Below are 19,872 nucleotides of genomic sequence, written 5' to 3' on the forward strand. Positions count from 1 at the left end.
TCTCCCAGGCCACCCCAGCCAGCCAGCTTATATAGCCCTTCCAGGAAGGGACAGGTGGAGGTAGTCAGCACAGCTGGCTCAGCACCTGGGGGCCTGGGCCTGCAGGGAATGGCGGTCTGCCAGGCAGAAGTCCACAGGGAGAGCGGTGGGAGTGGAGGTGGTGGCACCTGCAGCAGCAGCAGCAAGCAACAGCAGCAGCAGGCACGCCCTCTTCCCTGGGTGGGGGCTTCTCCTGCAGATACTGGCAGATATATATGCTGGAGTACTTAAAATACAGAGGCCTGCATTTGCAAACACCAGCATGCAATCATATTAAATTTTTGAGGGATGGACTAGATGCTGATATATGAAACCTAAACAAGTAGTAATATATGGAAGTGGACCTAAATTTGCAAAATTTATACTGATTGTAGAATTCAACTTCTCTTGGTGCAGAATTTAGATTTTCTGGGCGCAGGGTGTGTGTAGCCATTTATTATTATTTAATTATTTAATTATTATGTTTTTATTGTATTTTAATGTATTGTTTTATTATTTTAATTAATTTTAATTGTGCCTGTAAGCTGTCTGGAGCACCACCGTTTGCTAGAAAGGTGGGGTACAAATCCAATCCAATCTATCAATAAATAAATAGTAGTTAGGGTTAGAGTGCCTGCCATCATAGGGTGAGGGAGGCTGCCCCCACTTTCATGGACTACATCTCTGCCTATCATCCTCAGTTTCCTCCCCACACCCTAAGCTTGAATGTAAGAGAACAGCAAAATGAAAAATTCTGGGCAAGGTCAAGTTAGTAGGGGAAAGTAAGTAAGTTAGTAAGGTGACTTTGGATGTGGTAAAATCACCCTAACTGCACCATCATATGGTGAGAAGAACTGATATTTTATGGTGTTGGATCTGACTTGCTTCCCTTTGCTATTTCCTACCACAACCTTTGTACCTTACAAGACTCAGCTGATATCATCACATAATGCAAAGCCAAATTATAGCATGCCACTTGCAGAGGGGTGGCAGGGGGTCTCTGGCTGCGATTGCAAAACAAATGTCTAGAACCTGAGGCATTAGAAAGAAAATCTGCTGTCCTGCAAGCCAATCCAGAGGCTTTGGATTATTTTGCTTTGAGGAATGCCATGAGTTGTGCTTAGATCTTACTAAGATCCAGTGGGATCCACGTCTGCAATAGACAAGCCGCTGCATTTGAGTTTTGCGCTGGGGAACTGTCCAGCAAAATATCTCCTGAAACCTTTAGGGATAGCCTCATGTCACAGTGGTGCAAAGGGTGAAAAACAAACCAGACCACAGTGGTTGCTATCTCTTTCCTTCACTGAGGAAACCCTGTCTTACTGGAGGTTGGGAGGGAATGCTCCACATGTCTTTAAATCAGTGTGCCTTTTTGATTTGATACTTATCTCCAAGCCTGTTTGGTGCAACGGGACAAGCACACAAGGGGTCTCAGTCGTAAACAGCTGTGTTTGTGAATCTGCCACCTTCAGGTGCCATCACCAGCCCTTTTGGTCTGAAGGTACTAAGCACTCTTCCTGAAGCCCTCTTAGAATCAGCTGGTGGCGATGGTGGTGAGAAGGTCGACTCACTGATGGAGGGGGCCCATTGAGAATATCTTGCCCAAGGCCATCCAAAACCTGGAGCCAGTCAAATTGGACATGAAGTTCACTGGGTGACTTTGGGCCAGTCACAATTTCTCAGTCTTGCTTACCTTACCAGGTTGTCTGGAGTATAAAAGGAAGAGCGAGCAAATATACATGTCACCCTGAGCCCCTCAGAAAAGGGGTGGGATCCAAATGCAATTACTAATTAATCTTTCTGGGTCGCCCTGAGCAAGTCACTATCTCTCAGTCTAGCCTACCTCTCAGGGTTGTTGTTGAGAAGAATTAAGAGGTGGTTTTGTTTCTGAAGGAAAGGCAGGGTCCCAGGGCATAGTCTGAAGGCACATGAGGCAGCCACTTTGTTGAAGCTAAGCAGGTCTGGGTCTGGTCAATGCTTGGAGGGGAGACCACCTGGGAACCACATGAAGCCACCTTGAGTTCCATCATGGAAGAAAGGTAAAATGTAACAAATACATACATAAATAATACAAGGGAGATAAACAGTGAGCTTCTGACAAACAGCCACACCAACCCGCCTGTCTGCACATGTGTGATGTTCTGTTTCTATGTTCTACAGATAACATGAAGCCTTTTGTGGAGCTCTACTCCAAACACCCTAAAGTGATCTACATACACAATGTGACAGATGTGATTACCATACCTTGTCGGGTCACCTCGCCGGAGATCAAACCAGAGCTGCTGCTAGTGAGTACCACTTGTTCTATGTCTCATCTCAGAGGAAAGAATTGATTCCACAAGGAGCATAACCAGACATCATTGCCGTCATCATCAAAATTTATGTGTCACTTCCCACCACATAAAGCAGTCTCAGAGTGACACACACAAATACAGAAATCCATAATTATTCTAACAGAAAAAACTGAAAATCAGCACAATAATAACAATAATCACCACAAAAACATAATCTAAAAAATAATGCAATGTGGAAAGTGTTCATCCATAATACACAAAATCTCTCCCCCTGCCCCAGCCTAAAATGAACACCACAAAAAACAGCCCAGAGCAACTGGGTCATCGCTAATATCCAATGTCTGGGAAAATAAATAAGTATGTCTTCTCCTGGTGCTGAAAAGAGGACAGTTTCAGCACCAAGCAGGTTTCCTTTCGGATAATGTTCCATTAATACGGTGCCATCACAGCAAAGGCCTGTTCCCAAACTGTCTCCCTCAGCAAGCTTCTCTTGGAGCCGGGGACACAAACAGAGAAGGGGCCTCTGAAAAATTACATGTTTATCCTGTCGCTCTTTTAATGAACTTAGGACAGCATGCATAATTCCCCCACTCCCGGGATGTGCACACACATTTAATCCTCACATCAGCCCTTTGAGGCAGGCTAGGTGGAGTGTGTGCGCCTGGCCCAAGCTCATTCAGTGAGCTATATGGCAAAGTGAGGACTTGAACTTGGGTCTCCCAGGTCCAAGCAGAACCCTCTGTTTCCTTCAGCAGAGGTTCTCCTTGTACCCTTTTTGAATGCAGATCAGCACACAAGATCATCCTTGAGCCAGATGTGTGGGTGTTATATTTTGATCAAGCATTTCACCAGCTCGTCCAGGTGAAATTATTCCCAATGTCATGTTATGGAACTAGCAGGCCGAGTGCGTTCAGACTCTGAAGAAATTTACATCCTTCTGTTATACGGTTAACCTTGCCAGGGTCCAGGCCTTAGCTCTAACTTTTCTTTAGATCAGCCTTCCCCATCCTGGTGCCCTGCAGATGTGTTGGACTACAGTTCCCATCATTCCCAGCCAGCAGTGGTAGGAGTTGTAGTCAAACACATCTGGAGGGCACCAGGTTGGATTGGCTGCTTTAGATTGTAGGAGATTGTTTGCTTGTTTTGTACCCTGCTTTTCTACCAAGAAAAATGGCACTTAAGGCGGTTTACCATCCTAAATAAAACATGAATAAAACAATAATAAAACAAATGCATTAAAGCACAATTAAAACCCCAACAATAACAGAATAAAACAGCATCCAACCCAACAGACCTGCTTACATCCAAAAGGCCTGCTTGAATAAAAAGTTCTTTGGCTGCTGGCAAAAGGAGAACAGAGTGGGAGTCAACATAGCTTCCCTCAGCAGGGAGTTCCACAGCCTGGGAGTAGCCACCGAGAAGGCTCTCTCTTGCGTCGCTACCAAACGCGCCTCTGAAGGCTGCTATCTTGAAAGAAGATGGCTAAAAAATGGCATTGTGGTGTTGCATCTCTATGCTGATGACCATTTTGCTCAGGCAACTATGAGAATTGCCGAGTGGACCTATCCATCAGGACATGAGCCCCATTGGATTGGAACAAAGCTCTGTCTAGTCCATCGTTCCGTTTCCAACAGTGGATAACTTTGTTCCATGTAAGGCTGTCACAAGTGTGTTTTGGAACTGAAGAAAGGCAGTGAGCAGGACTTATGGTGCCCCATTTTGCAGACTGTATCTCAGAGGCTATGGGACCTCGGCCAGAGGATTGCACCAATTCAGAATCATAGGATAGTAGGGTTGGAAGGGCTTATAGAACAATTGAGTCCAACCACCTGCTCAGTGCAGAAATCCAAGTCAGAGCATCCCTGACAGATGGCTGTCCAGCCTCATCTTGAATGCCTCCCATTTGGGAGAGCGCACCACCTCCCCAGGTAATTGGTTCCATTGTCTTATTAATCTGACAGTCAAGACGTTATTCCTGATGTTCAGCCGGAATCTGGCTTCCTGTAACTTCAGCCTATTATTCCGTCTTCTGCACTCTGGGATGATCGAGAAGAGATCCTGGCCTTCCACTCTGTGACAGCCTTTCAAGTACTTGAAGAGCGCTATCATATCTCCCCCCACCCCGTCCACCAGTCTTCTCTTCTCAAAGCTAAACATGCCCAGTTCTTTCAGTCTCTCCTCATAGGGCTTTGTTTCCAGTCCCCTGATCATCTTCATTTGTCTGCATCCTTCTTCCAGTGTGGTGCCCAGAACTGGACACAGTACTCCAGATGAGGCCTAACCAGTGCTGAGTAGAGGGGAATTAGTACTTCCCGGGATTTGGAAGCTATGCTTCTATTAATGCAGCCCAAAATAGCATTTGCCTTTTTTGCAGCCACATCACATTGTTGCCCCTTCATGGATCACTGCCTTGTTGTGGCGAAGGGGCTTGCGTAACTCAGTGAAGCCATAAGCTATGCCGTGCAGGGCCACCCAAGATGGACAGGTCATGGTGGAGAGTTCTGACAAAATGTGGTCCACTGGAGAAGGAAATGGCAACCCTCTCCAGTATTCTTGCCAAGGAAACCCCATGGAACATATCACAAGGCTAACTCCGGGAGAGAGTGGAGGACAGGAAGGCTTGGTGTGCTATGGTCCATGGGGTCATGAAGAGTCGGACATGACTTAACGACTGAACAACAACAACACATTGTTGGCTCATATTCAGCTTGTGATCTACAAAAATTCCAAGATCCTTCTCGCTTGTAGTATTGTTGAGCCATGTATCGCCCATCTTGTAACTGTGCATTTGGTTTCTTTTTCCTAGGTGCAGAACTTGGCATTTATCCCTATTAAATGTCATTCTGTTGTTTTCTGCCCAGCGCTCCAGTCTATCAAGATCACTTTGAATTTTGTTTCTGTCTTCCAAGATATTAGCTATCCCTCCCATTTCTGTGTCATCTGCAAATCTGATCAGCATTCCCCGCACCTCCTCCTCCAAGTCAGTAATACAAATGTTGAAGAGCACTGGGCCCAGGACTGAGCCCTGCGGTACCCCGCTCGTTACCTCTCCCCAGTTTGAGAAGGTCCCATTGATAAGCACTCTTTGAGTCCGATTCTGTAGCCAGTTGTGGATCCACTTGATAGTTGTTTCATGATCTAGCCCAGTCCTAATACCTGAGGACAGAGAACAGGAGTGTCCTTTAATCTACTGACAGAGAGGCTGGTCACACTAACTCTCATGTAATTTTATTCAGAGGGAGGGCAGCAGCATGCCACCCTGTCCCTCCAGTTAGTGTACCGAACAGTAGATGCAACAGCAGCAGCCTGTCACTTAAAATAGCACAATTGATTTGGGTTGTCCCTCACTCCTGCGCCACAGTTGAAATGGATTTTCTTCCAAATTTCTCCTCTCAGTTCTTGTGTGCTAATTTTGATGCTGAATATTCTCCGGGCAAAATGAAGAAAATTACAAAATATTCTCAAAATGCCACATATTCAATAAATATTAAATATGTGTGCTTAACATTCTGTTATATTTGATCTCAGTGTTTGGCAGTTGGTATTTGACATATGTTTGTGTGCTGACATGCATTGATACTGGTATCTGAAAGTATCTGATACATGACATGTAGTGGTGCATAGCAACTGTCAGTATTTGATGGGTGAGAGCTTATGATAATTGTTACCTGCCAAAACAATCAAGAGATGGCAAGAAGACTAACAGTGCAATCCTATGCATGTCTACTCAGAATTAAGCCCCACTGAGTTCAGTGGGGCTTAATCCCGGGTAAGTGTGTACAGGATTGCAACCTAACACACACTGATTTCAACAGTTGAGGTAAAATATCATGTTCCTCACCAGAGAGCAAATTTCTTTTCATGGAATACCACACCCCAGCACACACGCACACAGAGAGAGAGAGAGTTCTGTTTTCACAATCTGGAAGTGAATAGCATCTCTTTGCTCTTTCTCTTCCTTGGCAGGTATACTGGGAACCTTCCTTCTTGCTTCACATACATGTTAACTGAAAGCTTGGTGACATTCATTGAGCTATAATTAATGCTGGCCTGCAGCCTCTCTGAAACCCTAAGATGGTTTCTCATGGCTGCCCTTGAGCAGTCAGCGTTAGAGTCGTCAGATGCCTTATTTTTAGTCTTAACCTTCCCCCAACCTGGCTTTGTGTCAAACTTATTCCTGGTCATTTCTTCGTGTTGAACAAAAGGACCTCCTCGCTCCTCCTTGCTGCTAACCCTTTGAATGAATGAATATTTCCATTTTGAGCTGCTAAGAAATCTGGGCTAAAGATTTCATTCTTCCTCTTTCGAAGGAGACGGATGGGGTGGGGGTGGAATGTATACACCAAAAGGAAGGTGAGGGAGAGATGTCTCCAGCAAAGAGGAAGAGCCCTATTCGTGGAGGTGTGTGCTTACCTTGGGAGACCATCATACTGTTCCCATTTAAGGAAACAGCATTTGTTGTTTTGGCCTTGTCTGGAAATGTTATGTGGAGCCATGCTGGCTGCTTCCTTTACTCAGAGGAAGTCGAGGGGGCAGGGAGGAAGGAGTCAAACGATCAGACAAATTTAGAACATCCTCTTCCAAAATTAATAACTGATCGGTGATAATACTGCAGGAAGGAGGAAAAATAACACAAGGTCTTTTTAAGTGGTTGGGCAGATTGAACCCAGTTGTGTGGGGTTTTTTTCCTTTTTAAATAAGTGCACATATTTTCAATATTGTACGAACAACTTTGATATGTGGGACCATCTAACGCACATGCACATGCACGCACACACAAACACACACTCCTTCCAATTTTTCTGACCATCAGAGGATACTCAGACACAGAGCCATATTATTAAACTTTATTCAATTTTATTATTCCTGTAGCAATGTACTTTTCCCTCATAAATTACATTTCTTATGTTTCCATTATACTTTAAAATGACTGCACTCCATACCCTTTAAATATTTATGGGAAAGTGCACAGACTGCTAATACTAAAAAGATCCTAACTCTGCATGTCGGCTGAATGAAATTAGTTCCTTTGGTTGGGCTTGAATTTCAAGCTTTTTCAACATCCCCCCCCCCTCCCCGCAATATAAAATTAATACTGGAGAACGCGGGGTGGGTCATAAGTCTCCATGGAGGTTGATTCATTTGCAGAGAGACCAGCAAAAGGATAGGATGATGTGCAGAGTCACAAAGTGTTGCCCTGGCCTTAAACTGCCATGGCACCCTGCTACAGAAATGCACACCTAATGAAAGAGAAGAAAGGATGGATCAGTCGTGGAGCATGTGCTTTGTATGCAGAATGCCCGAGGTTCAAACTCTGGCATTTCCAGTTTAAAGGATTGACTAGCAGGTAATGGAAATGACCCTGGAGACCTGCTGTGAGTCGGAATACACCAGCCTTTTCCAACCTGGTGCCCCCAGATGTGTTGAACTGCAATTTCCATCATTCTCAGCTCCCTACAGGCAATTTGAGCGAAGTGTTCTCTCTGGCAGGGAGGGGGAAGTGAGCTCTCGGCAGTGGCTCCTTCTCTGGCTGATGGATGGGCCTGGTTGGTCTCCCCCTTGGCTTGCTGTTCTTCCCAGAAAGCAGCAGGGGCCACCTCCCAGTGGACCCCCCCCCCCAGCTGATGACAGAAGCAAACTGTGCTTCCCTGCAGCTCTCCAGTCCCAGGGCAACTTTGAGAGCAAGTGTTTCTCCCTGGTGCTGGGAAAAGCAGCTCCTGGGAAATCTTGTACTGGTAGTCTTATGCTGGTAGTCTTATTTGTGTCCCCCTCTTTCCCTTTCTCATGCAATCGCAGGTGTCTCCAGCCAAAGTCTAACATGCTAACCATGACACTGCCCTTTGCCATCTCAGCAGATCCTAATAAACTGGGTGTGATGCTATGTACTACTGCTCTTTGGTGCGTGTCAGCATGTGTATATACAAAGAGAGAGAGAGAGAGAGAGAGAACTGCATTTTTGGACTCTCCTTGGGGGTGTGGCTATGAGGATTGTCATGATGAGCGCCTGTACTTCAAAATCTGCCACTACATCACTGTCCATTTCCCAATGGAACGGGTGTCTTCCAGCTTGGGGAGAAGCAGCCCCCTGAGGTTTTGACCCAGGGGGGGCAGATTCTCCCAGGTCAAGTTGGGAGGGCTCCATCTATCCAGGCTGAAAACCTCTCCATCTCCCTCTTAAACTAACAATGAGGAGAGATGTCTGTTTGCAGTTGGCCATGGAAGGTCAGCCTTCTCTTTGAGCCAGCTTATTGAGAAGATGTTTTGACTGATGGACCAAAGTACACAATGATTGTGTCCGGCTCGTCTGTGGACAGTTGACTGATGTGAGCCGGGCCAGGAACTTGTAGCCACGTGGGACGGAGCCAGTAGACAAACCAGGAGGCGGGATTGAGGAGCAAGCCAGACATCAGGACTAAAGGACTACCAAGGGATACAGGGACCTGCTAGGGTTCAGGAAAACCTTGTTGCTCAAGCAAGGCTTGACTGGAACAAGAAGCCCTCTTTTAGTCCTTCCCATCCAGGGGGATCTTGTGGACTGACCTGGATGGGCAGGTTCAGTCCAGGCCCCAAGGATACTGCAACAGCAAGATGCTGCCGCTTCCAGTTCAGGAGCTCCCACATGGGTGTCCAGTTGGAGCCCTGGAAGCTCCTGGCAGATTGTCACACTAGAGGCCAGTGCCACGTGGTATTACAGGGCTGGGCCCGACATGGCCCGCAGCTTGCATGTGCTCCCAGCTGATTTTGTGGCCCCTGCTTACCTGCTGCCAAATTTGTCCCTGAAATTCGGCAACACAGCGGTGACCAAAAAAGTGGTTTTCCTTTCATACAAGGCACATGGGGGTGCACACCTTGCTTTAAAGCAAAATCACACTCCTGGAAGTATTCAGGGAACATGATTTTGCTTTAAAGCCAGGCATATGCTCCTGCATGCCTGGTTTTGAAGGAAAACTGGTGATTTTGGTGGCAAATTAAGCAGCGCAGCAGCAATTCTGGCGAAGGTGCAGCCCCTGCCAGGTTCTGGGGGTGGGAGGAACAGCTACTTAAAGCTGCTTCATATACATGTTTCCTTTTAAGGGTGGAGTTGATGCTGTTGAGTTGGTTTCCCATGTGCAGATAGAAGCACTTGGTCACTGTAATCTTATTCCAGCACAATTGCAAGGAATTCCCTTCTCAAATGACTCAGTGGGGGTGAATTCATTGTCTATTCCCACTTACCCTGGTCAACTTCCAGTTTGCTATGAGCAATACTTTTTTCGTTTTTGTTTTGCTGCATCATTGGAAGTACGTTTCCATCCTGTTGTTCATCTCATGCAGGCCTTGCCTATGAAGTGGGGCTGAGCATGAAGCAACTTGAAGCAGCTGCTCAGACCATGCATCCTTGACAGCCATCAAGGCCACCTTGAGTGCCATTTTGGATAGAAAGGCAGGGTATAAATACAATCAATACATAAATTCCAGAAGGGGCACCCTTGTCCTCTGCCCCAGCCCAAAGGGAAAGACTCTCCCTATAATTGCAAGAGGAGGATGCTCAAATGTGCTTAAGGAGCCACACAAAAGGCTTTTGGCAGGGGTGGGCAACCTTCTTGGGCCGGTGGGCATATTTGGTAATTTGAGAAACTGTCCTGGGCACCACTACAAAATGGGTGTGCTGCAGATGAAAGGAGCAGCCTGCCATCTTCATTTCCTAAGAATGTTTCTGAGCCCCATGTGTGGCCCAGAGGTGTTCCTGGGAAAAGAAGATGGGAGCAGCTAGGGCCTTTGCTTTGCTTTGCTTTGAAGCAATCCCAGCTGCCAGTAAGAATTTTTCTTACTTAAAAAATAAAATAAAAAGTGGGGTGCAAAGAAAGGTATCCAGGGGTGTGGAACACGATGCTTGGGAGGCAAGGAACAGTGTCCGAAGGAACGAGATTGGAATGGAGGTGGGCACAGCTGTTAATTTCACAGCAGGAGTGACAGAAAATAGACTGGGATCTACTGGCAGATCTCGGACTGATTTGCAGTGGATCCACTAAGACCATTACCTTATTGAATACCTTTTGTATGACCCTGATTTGCTGTTCGTTGGTTATGTTCCATTTCTGCTATTGGTACCAAAAATGTATCAAATAAAAATTTAAATTACAAAAGAAATAAAATTACATACACACACACACCCTGCCCCAGTTATACTGCTGAACTGAAGAAAGCTTGGAGTAAACAGGAATGGGTTTTTCTTGGAGTAACCAGGAATGGGTGGAAGTACTGTGAGATCTGTTCAGTTCTTGTGCTCAAAACAAATTCCTGGGCTCAGAATTCTTTCATTCTAAGTGTATGTCTTTTGCATATGGCTCTGGGTGGTGGATTGGGGTGGGGGTGGGGGTCTAGTAAAAAGCCAAGTAGATCCTGCAAGCTTGAAGTCTGCGTACCCCTGTTTTGCGGTATGAATGTTATGTGTGATGGAGAGCTTTAGAGAGTAACATGAGCAAGCTGTTCCTTCCCTTGAGGAGCTTATATTGTCAGTGCCAGCAGTCAAAGAAAGCTTGGGTGGTATAAAATTGATTCATTTGATTGGAATAAGGAATACTTATTGGGAAAATTTATATATATATTTATATATAGGAAGTAACATGAGAGTTAACACTTATGTTTTAGTTAAGTTTCGTTTTGTTTTAGTTTAGCTTTAAACCGAAAGTAGTGAACAGGAGAAGGTTGGAAGGAAGAGTCATAACGATGTAAGAAGCTCAAGCTGTTATCTTAGCCAAATTCGCAATACCAGCTTTGGCAATTCCAATTCTTTTCATTAATCTTCTGTTTTTGTTGCATTCTCTTTCCCTGTAATTATAGAGAAAATTTCTAACCCTTGTATAACCACCACGCCACTTCCTTTATATTTTGTATTTTTCTGAAATAAAGCCTTAAATAGATTTCAGTTTACAAATTTGTCTGTAGTGATGTTTGTCTGCTCTGAAGTTAAACAAAACCAAATTTACAAGGGAGACAATAATTAATCTTTTGTATAAACTTTCCCGGCAATTAAGATCTATATGTGACACCTTGTTCAGATTCCATCTTGCATGGAGGCTGTGTTGGCCTCTATGAGTAGCAGGGCCTTTTTCACTCCGGCCCCCTGGCCGGCATTGTGGAATGGCCTCTCACCAGAGGTTTGCATAGAGCCTGGCCCTTGCTGTCTTCTTGCCAAGAGGGCAAGTCTCATTTGTATCAAAAGGATTTTGGCTGCTCATTTATTCTATTGCTGGTTTGAGGGTTTTTTTAAATATTATACTTCCTTTGAACTTATTTTACCAGTTTTTTGAATTTTAACAGCAGTGTTGTACACCACCTTAAACAATCTCTCTTGAAAAATCTCTCTCGTGTTTTTAAAAATAAAAATGGAATTAAAAAAAAAAAATTAAGGGAAGAGTGGGAGGCCAGATTGGCAAGGGGTGAGCATAAGCAAATACGGTTGCATGTAGTCTGGCTTTTTCTCAGCTTAAGGGAGTCGCATCATCATGTCTGTCTCTCTTTTTAGTATTCTTCCACCAGCACATTCAGCTATATAAAGAAGGATTGGGACCCCAAGATAGGATTTCTCATCACTTCGCCTTCCTTCGAATTCTTCAGTACCATGCTTATGTGTGTTGCTACAATCAATGAAGAGGAATACAGGTCCTTTTACTTACCACACAAAGTTGGTGAGTGCCTGGATGCTTTTACTGCATAGCTCTTCCTTTGCTGACTTTATCATTTCCATCACTGGAGTGTATTCCTTGCTAAACCTGATTCCATTTATAGACATCAATGGATTTAGGGTATAATCCTATGCACATTTAGACAGAAAAAGTCCTACAACTCCCAGCATGGCTGGCTGGAGAATACTGGGAGTTGTAGGACTTTTTTCTGTCTAAATTTGCATAGTATTGTGCCCTAAATCCCACAGATATTGCTAAAAATTCTTCCCTTCAAATGCTGATTGTCAGATGTTCTCCAGATATTCTTCAAGTACTCTGATATTCTGCTGAATATTCGCCAAATACTTGGTATCTGGAATTGATATCCATCATTATTTGGTTTGCGGGTTCTGATATTTGATTTCCTGTCTCTTTCAGAGAGGAAGGTACAGAACCTCACTCTGAGAGCAACTCCAGAAAAACTGCTGGTTGGAGAAAACCTTCACCTGGAATGCCGAGCTGAGACATACGCCAATGGGCGGATCTTATTTATGTGGGAATTTCCTGGAAGTAAAGTGAGTAATTCAGATCCTCCCTTGGGATCACAGGAAGCTGCCTCATGCTGAGTGAGACCATTGGTCTATCTAGCCCACTACTGTTGACACTGACTGGCAGTGGCTCTCCAGGGTTTCAGGAAAGGATTTTTCCAGCCCTACCTGGAGATGCCAGGGACTGAACCTGGGACATTCTGCATGCAGAGCAGGGGTTCTATCACTCAGCTACTGAAAGTGAAAGACGTGAGTTTGCAGGTTTCATTTATTTATTTCATTTCCATTCTGCCCAATAGCCGAAGCTCTCTGAGTGGATCACAAAAATTAAAACCACAAGGTGCAGCTTAAAACAATAAAATACAAAAGCTTAAAACTATAATATAAAAGCAGCACCAGAATAAAACCTAGCAGCAACGCAGAGATTTAAAATACAGATTTAAAACAGCAGAGCTAAAAGACCAAAATGCTAAAGTGCTGGGAAAATAAAAAAGGTCTTCACCTGGCACCGAAAGGAGTACAATGTAGGCGCCAGGTGAACCTCTCTAGGGAGCTCATTCCAAAGCTGGAGTGCCACAGCAGAAAAGGCCCTCTTCCTGGTAGCTACCCGCCTCACTTCCTTTGGCAGGGGCTCCCAGAGAAGGTTGCTGATTCCTAGCAAATTTTGACCTCAGTTCCTCAAACAGAAACTGATTGTAACACCTTGTGAGCAAGGATTCAAATGCTTGCTGTTGACCTAAAGGGCTTAAATATCATGTTAAGTCATCAGCTTAGAACTACTGGAAATACTTGGGTGCATTCTAGTAAGTTTGGCCAGCAAGAAGGAATGGTTCTGTCTGCTGTGCTCAGCCTCCAGAGTGAATTGCAAACCACATGTTCAGTCCACTCTGGGTATGTGCAGCGAAGGCTAATGTGGCTAGGCCTCTTCGGAGGCCTCTAGCATGATGGTGGAATGGGGACATCATCACGCCAAAGGCTTCAGGGCATAGAATGGAAGGCTTAGTTACCTCTCTTCCAAGGCCCCTGACACATGCAGGGAGCCATGAGTTCACCACTCACTGCCATCCAGCCCTCTGGGGATTCCCAGGTAGCCACACCCGTTCCCCCAGGTCACTTTTGGTTTTCCGGCTTTTGTGCAGTTTTTTCCCCGTTAGAAAAGCAACTGATATGCAGGTGATGCAATGGCCCTGCAACAGCCCTCCAAAACCAAACAAATGACCACCAGTATTGCATCCAGTTATACATGTATAGATTTTAAAATGTCTAAAAATATATATTATTTTTATATTATATGAGTTTCAGTTACTGAGGCCTGAGGATGCGGACAAGGTGCTTGGCCAAGTCCGATCGACCACTTGTGTGCTTGACCCTTGCCCTTCACGGCTTATTAAATCAAACAAGGAGGGGTCTGGCTAGGTCCAGGAGGCTGCAAATTCCTCCTTGAGAGAGGGAGTGGTGCCTGCCGCTTTAAAAGAGGCAGTAATTTGACCACTCCTGAAAAAGCCTAACCTGGACCCAGAGGATGTTAACAATTATAGGCCAGTGGCCAACATCCCCTTCCTGGGCAAGGTGCTTGAGCGGGTGGTTGTAGGACAGCTCCAGGCACTGTTGAATGAAACGGATTATCTAGATCCATTTCAATCAGGCTTCAGGCCTGGTTTTGGAACGGAAACTGCCTTGGTCGCCCTGTGGGATGACCTCTGCCGGGAGAGGGACAGGGGGAGTGCGACCCATTTGATTCTCCTGGACCTCTCAGTGGCTTTCGATACCATCGACCATGGTATCCTTCTGGATAGGTTGTCTGGGTTGGGAGTTGGAGGCACTGCACTGCAGTGGTTCCGCTCCTACTTGGATGGCCGATGCCAGAAGGTGGTGCTGGGGGATTATTGCTCTGTGCCATGGCAATTGTGCCATGGGGTTCCACAGGGCTCTATTTTATCCCCCATGCTGTTTAACATCTACATGAAACCGCTGGGGGAGGTTATCCGGAGGTGTGGGCTGAGGTGCCATCAATATGCGGATGACACCCAGCTCTACCTCTCTTTCTCATCAAAACCAGGTGAGGCAGTGGCTGTTCTGAACCAGTGCCTGGGCACGGTAATGGACTGGATGAGGGCTAATAAACTGAAACTCAATCCAGACAAGACGGAGGTACTGTTAGTGGGTGGTTCGTCTGCCCAGCTAGGTGATATTCAACCTGTTCTGGAGGGGGTTGCATTCCCCCTAAAGGATCAGGTTCGTAGTTTGGGGGTGCTCTTGGATCCAGAACTGTCACTTGAGGCACAGGTGAACTCAGTGGCACGGAGCACTTTTTATCAGCTTAGGCTGGTATACCAACTACGCCCTTATCTGGACAGAGATAGCCTAGCTACAGTTATCCATGCTCTGATAACTTCTCGTCTGGATTACTGCAATGCGTTATACGTGGGGCTGCCTTTGAAAACGGTCCGGAAACTTCAGCTGGTCCAAAATAGGGCAGCAAGATTGTTAACAGGGACTGGCCTGCGAGCTCATATTACGCCAGTACTTTTCCAGCTACACTGGCTGCCAGTCCATTTCCGGGCCCGATTCAAAGTGCTGGTGTTAACATTTAAAGCCCTTAACGGCTTGGGGCCAGGTTACCTGAAGGATCGCCTCCTCCCTTATGTGCCTGCGCGGACCTTAAGATCATCAGCAGCGGCCCTTCTCCGTGAGCCCCTGCCGAAGGAAGTGAGGCGGGTGGCTACTAGGAGGAGGGCTTTTTCTGCTGTGGCACCCCGGCTCTGGAATGAGCTCCCTAGTGAGGTTTGCCTGGCGCCTACATTGTACTCCTTTCGGCGCCAGGTGAAGACCTTTTTATTTTCCCAGGCATTTGAGCATTTTAGCTTTCTAAATTTTTATCTTTGCTGTTTTAAATCTGTATTTTAAACTCCTGTACTGCTGCTAGTTTTATTGTGGTTGTATTGTTATATTGTGGTTTTAATGTTCTATATATTTTAAATTGTTTTATTGTGTGTTGTTTGGTTTTAATTTTTGTGAACCACCCAGAGAGCTTTGGCTATTGGGCGGTATAGAAATGAAATAAATAAATAAATATAAAATATTTTATATTTATATAAAAATATAAATTAAATATATAATTATTATACATTATATTATTACTGTAGCATAGACTTATTTGTGACTGAAGGTGATGTTATATATAATTTAATGTAATCTGTTGAGAGGGGGGGAGGAGTATTGAAATCTATATGTTTTAATTTTTTTAATTTTTAATCTATAAATTTATAAACGGGATGAGCTGCTGGCGGGTCATTTGTTTTGTTTTGGAGTCCATTCTAAAAGGTTGAAATGCCTCTCCTTAGGTTTAGTTCCTGGGAGTAAGAGCTTTAAGCTAAAATAGGCTGGTATTTTTTGTATTTTGGCCCTGCCCCCTTTGCCTGGGCCCTGCCCCTTTTGCATTTAGCCCCACCTAGCACTGTAATGTGCCCCCAGACCAGCCTTCCCCTCCCTGCCATGCTGCCTGGGAACTGTGGGAGTGGCAGTCCCAACTCATCTTGAGGGCACCAGGGGCTCATCTACACTAGGCTTTTACTCTGGTTCTGCTTCACCCCCAAGTTGATCCTGCTGGATGACATATGCCCCTCTCCATAGCTAATGCAGCCTTTCTTGCCCTAAATCGGGGGGGGGGGTTGAAACATTATTTGTGGAGGACTTTCCAGTCACAGCGGCTTCAGTGCCATTTGGGAGTCCGTGTGACCTCAGCTGGCTTCAGGACGGGCTGGTGGAAGCTGCGCTGATTTGTGGAAGGGAAGAGTTGCATGAGGCGGGGGCGTACGTCTACCTGGAAGTAACTCATTGCCGTGCAGATGGGAGTCAGCCCTGCAGCTTTGAAAGGATGCTGTTTTGACCCTGCGCTAAGTCGCTGCCTGTCCCTCTAAATGCTCACTGAGCGGGGAGGGGAGCATAACGAGGCTGTTATGTATGGAAATGTGATGGTATGCAGAGCCTCACTGATTTTAAGAACTTCACTGAGCACGGGGGGGAGCACGCCTCCTCGCTTCCCCACACCTGCCCATTTGATGATGCTCAGCCCTACTCGTTTGCCCCATGCAAACAGATTTTTTAATGCATACACCACATTATTGGCTACCGTTTGCCCGAGGAGGAGCTAACTCGATTTCATGAACATCCATATTTAAACGGGACCACCTCAAAACCCGTTTTCATGCAGATTGGCTCCAGGTTGGGGAAGGCTGCCCTAGACCTTCTCTGAGATGGAATTTGGCCCTCAGGCTGAAAGAGGTTCGACCCCCCTGGACTAGAGGCTTATGAATGTATGAGAGGAGGGCCAGCATGGCTCAGAGGTAGGGATGTACGAATCCCTTACCTTGTTCAGGTGGCGGCATCCGCTGGAGGGGGGGAGGCGCTCCATCCCTCCCCCCGGAATCCTCGATGGGGGGGAGGCGATCCGGTACTCCCCCCCGGAATCCTCGACGGCCGGCTCTGCCATTTGCGTCCAGTCAGGGAGCCATGATAGGCTACGTAAGTCTTTACATAGCCTATCACGTCTGGGTAAAAAGAAAAAAAGGGCGTACGCAAATGGCGGCGACTACAGCGGCCGCCATTTGCGTTCCTTATTTTTCTCCATTTTAGTCTACGTAAATATTTATGTAGGCAATTATGGTGGAAAAAAAGGGGGATGCAAATAGCGTAGTGGGTGCTATTTGCATTCCCTTTTTATTCTCCGTTTTAGCCTACGTAATAGTCTACGTAAATATTTACGTCGACTAAAACGGCGAAAAATAAGGAACGCAAATGGCGGCCACCGTAGCTGCCGCCATTTGTGTACGCCTTTTTTTTTTTTAACCCAGACATGATAGGCTACGTAAAGACTTACGTAGCCTATCACAGCTCCCTGGCTGGACACAAATGGCAGCCGCTATGGCGGCCGCCATTTGTGTCCGCACCAGCTAGTCTGCGGCCGGAAATCCGGCTGCGGATGTCCCTGGCCTGGCTGGCTGCTCTGCAGAGAGGCCTCCCTGTGCCCACCTCTCATGCTGTCCCTGGAACAGGCTCAGGACCCATCAGGAAGTGGCAGGTTCAGTATCTATTCCTGCGAGGTTTCAGCCCTGATCAGAACCTGGCCTGAATTTCAGTTGAGACAGAATTCAGCCCCATCCCTAATTGCATTGCATTATCAAGGCTGATAGTATTGATTGATTGATTGATTCATTCATTCATTACATTTCTATACTGCCCAATAAACTGAAGCACTCTTCAAGTTCTCTCTCTTCTCTAGCTGACCTCAAGTCAAGATTTTAGGACAGGGGTATATGACAGAAAAAAGCACTAATATTGGGGGATCCTAAATATCACGACGATGACAGTTTAAGTATCTGCAATAATCTTTTCATTTGAACAATGAACAGTCACTAGCATTTCATTAAGGAGGAGGAACTTGTAAATTCCACATTTCCGAATGGGGAGCCTTGAGGATTCACCCTGATCTGGCCTTCGTACATGATTGGATCCAAGTTTTCTTCTGGTGGAAAGTGTCATGTGATCTAATCTTTGACTGTGTATTTCATGAATGTGTGTTACTCGTCGCCTTAGAGATTCTGAACTAATCTCATAACAGGTTTGTCCTCTGCCTCTCTGTGCCCCTTTAGCAATATAGCCCTGGAAAAAGATTGGAAGAGGATAAGGATAGAAACATCTGGAAAGGCTCTAGTAATATTACCATCCCGAATGTTACGATGGAAGACAAGGGGCTATATGTTTGCAAAGTGGTCAATGCAACAGAAGAATTGAAGCAGAATGTCACAGTCACCATATACAGTAAGAATGACCTCTAAATATAATATCTATACAGCGATGGAATGGTAAATTCTGCAGTGCAGATACTCATCATGACACTCCCCATAGCCACATCCCCAACGAGAGTTCAAAAATTCAGGCAGCTGTGTTGATCCATATCAACAAACCAGTTCTAGCAGTCTTCATCTCCACCAGGAGCAGGTCATTTGTAAAGCGAATGGGTCTTAAATGCCATTCAAGACCAACCCAATCCAAAATATTTTTCATTGCAAAAGGAAAAGCAGATCCCCCCCCCCCATCCGCATTTTCATGTTTTAGCCTACGTTTTTACGTAGGCTAAATTTTTAGCCTACATTTTTGGCAAGGAAACATTTGTATTTTTAAATGCATATTTTCTGAATGGGAAAAAAATGCACACTTTTAAAAATCCATGCTTTTTCTGATCGAAAAATGTGCATTTTTCTCAATTGCAAAAAAAAAAGAAAGATGTTCATGTTGGGGAATGCAAACAAGGTGAAACCAGCTTCAAGGAAGAATTTGGAGAACCCCAATGAACTTGAACATTGCGTGTTCACCCATTCCTGCTCAGGGCTGGGCTGTTTGAAGAATAGCCTGTCTCGGTATGAACCTGCTGGGTTACTGAGATCAGGAGCAGAGGCCCCTTGGAAGATACCTTCACTTGCAGAGGCCCGCTTGTCAGGCACACAGGAAAGGGCTTTCTCCTGTGTTGCTCCCAAACTCTGGAACACGCTCCCTCTGGAGTCGCAACTCGTCCTCTGCCTTCAGAAAGGCAGTCAACACTCAAGGCACATCTTTTTATGTTGGCTTTTGACATTGTTGTTATGGTTATTTATTTGATTGATTGATTGATTGATTGATTTACACCCTGCCTTTCCGCCAAAAAATGGCACTCAAGGTGGCTTACAAAAACGGTTAAAAATAGATTAAAAATTAAAACACAATAAAATACAATAAAAACCTGACAGTTACAGAATAAAAACAACACCCATAAAAATAGTTATGGCTTTTTAAGATTGCCTTTAATGTTTTACTATGTTTTATTTGATTATGCTTTTTATTTTCTGAAATTTTTGTAAACTGTGTTGTTGTGCTTCAGAAAGGTGGCATAGAAATACAAAAAAAGAAGTAAATGTCATGTGACATATTGGCACATTGACACGTGCCATGCTTAAAACAAAACAAAAATCATCCTTTGGTGATCTCTGCAGTTTGGCTGTGCGCCTTTTAGAATCATAGAATAGTAGGGTTGGAAGGGGCCTATAGGACCATCAAGTCCAACCCCCTGCTCAGTGCAGGAATCTAAGACAAAGCATCCCTGACAGATGTCTGTCCAGCTTCAGCTTGAATGCCTCCAGTGTGGGAGAGCCACTACATCCCCAGATAAATGGTTCCATTGTCGTATTGCTCTAAAAGTCAGGAAGTTTTTCCTGATGTTCAGCCGGAATCTGGCTTCCTGCAACTTGAGCCCATGATTCCGTGTCCTGCACTCTGGGATGATCGAGAAGAGATCCTGGCCTTCCTCTCTGTGACAACCTTTCAAGTACT

General features: G+C 45.3%; 1 protein-coding gene across 1 annotated transcript in view; it reads left to right on the top strand.

Annotated features, from left to right (window-relative positions):
* Window positions 1–19,872, top strand: part of LOC146338631 (vascular endothelial growth factor receptor kdr-like) — a 292,764-nt gene that overhangs the window by 125,970 nt on the left and 146,922 nt on the right. The window contains exons 4-7 of the mRNA XM_084814171.1: window positions 2,179–2,306; window positions 11,821–11,983; window positions 12,398–12,534; window positions 18,159–18,327. Of these exons, the coding sequence (XP_084670297.1) occupies window positions 2,179–2,306; window positions 11,821–11,983; window positions 12,398–12,534; window positions 18,159–18,327 (597 nt within the window). The remainder of the gene's footprint in view (window positions 1–2,178; window positions 2,307–11,820; window positions 11,984–12,397; window positions 12,535–18,158; window positions 18,328–19,872) is intronic.

The sequence above is a fragment of the Heloderma suspectum genome, chromosome 9 (genome assembly GCF_057233095.1).
Source record: "Heloderma suspectum isolate Gila_16-S chromosome 9, 16-S_ref, whole genome shotgun sequence".
NCBI classification, from domain to species: domain Eukaryota; kingdom Metazoa; phylum Chordata; class Lepidosauria; order Squamata; family Helodermatidae; genus Heloderma; species Heloderma suspectum.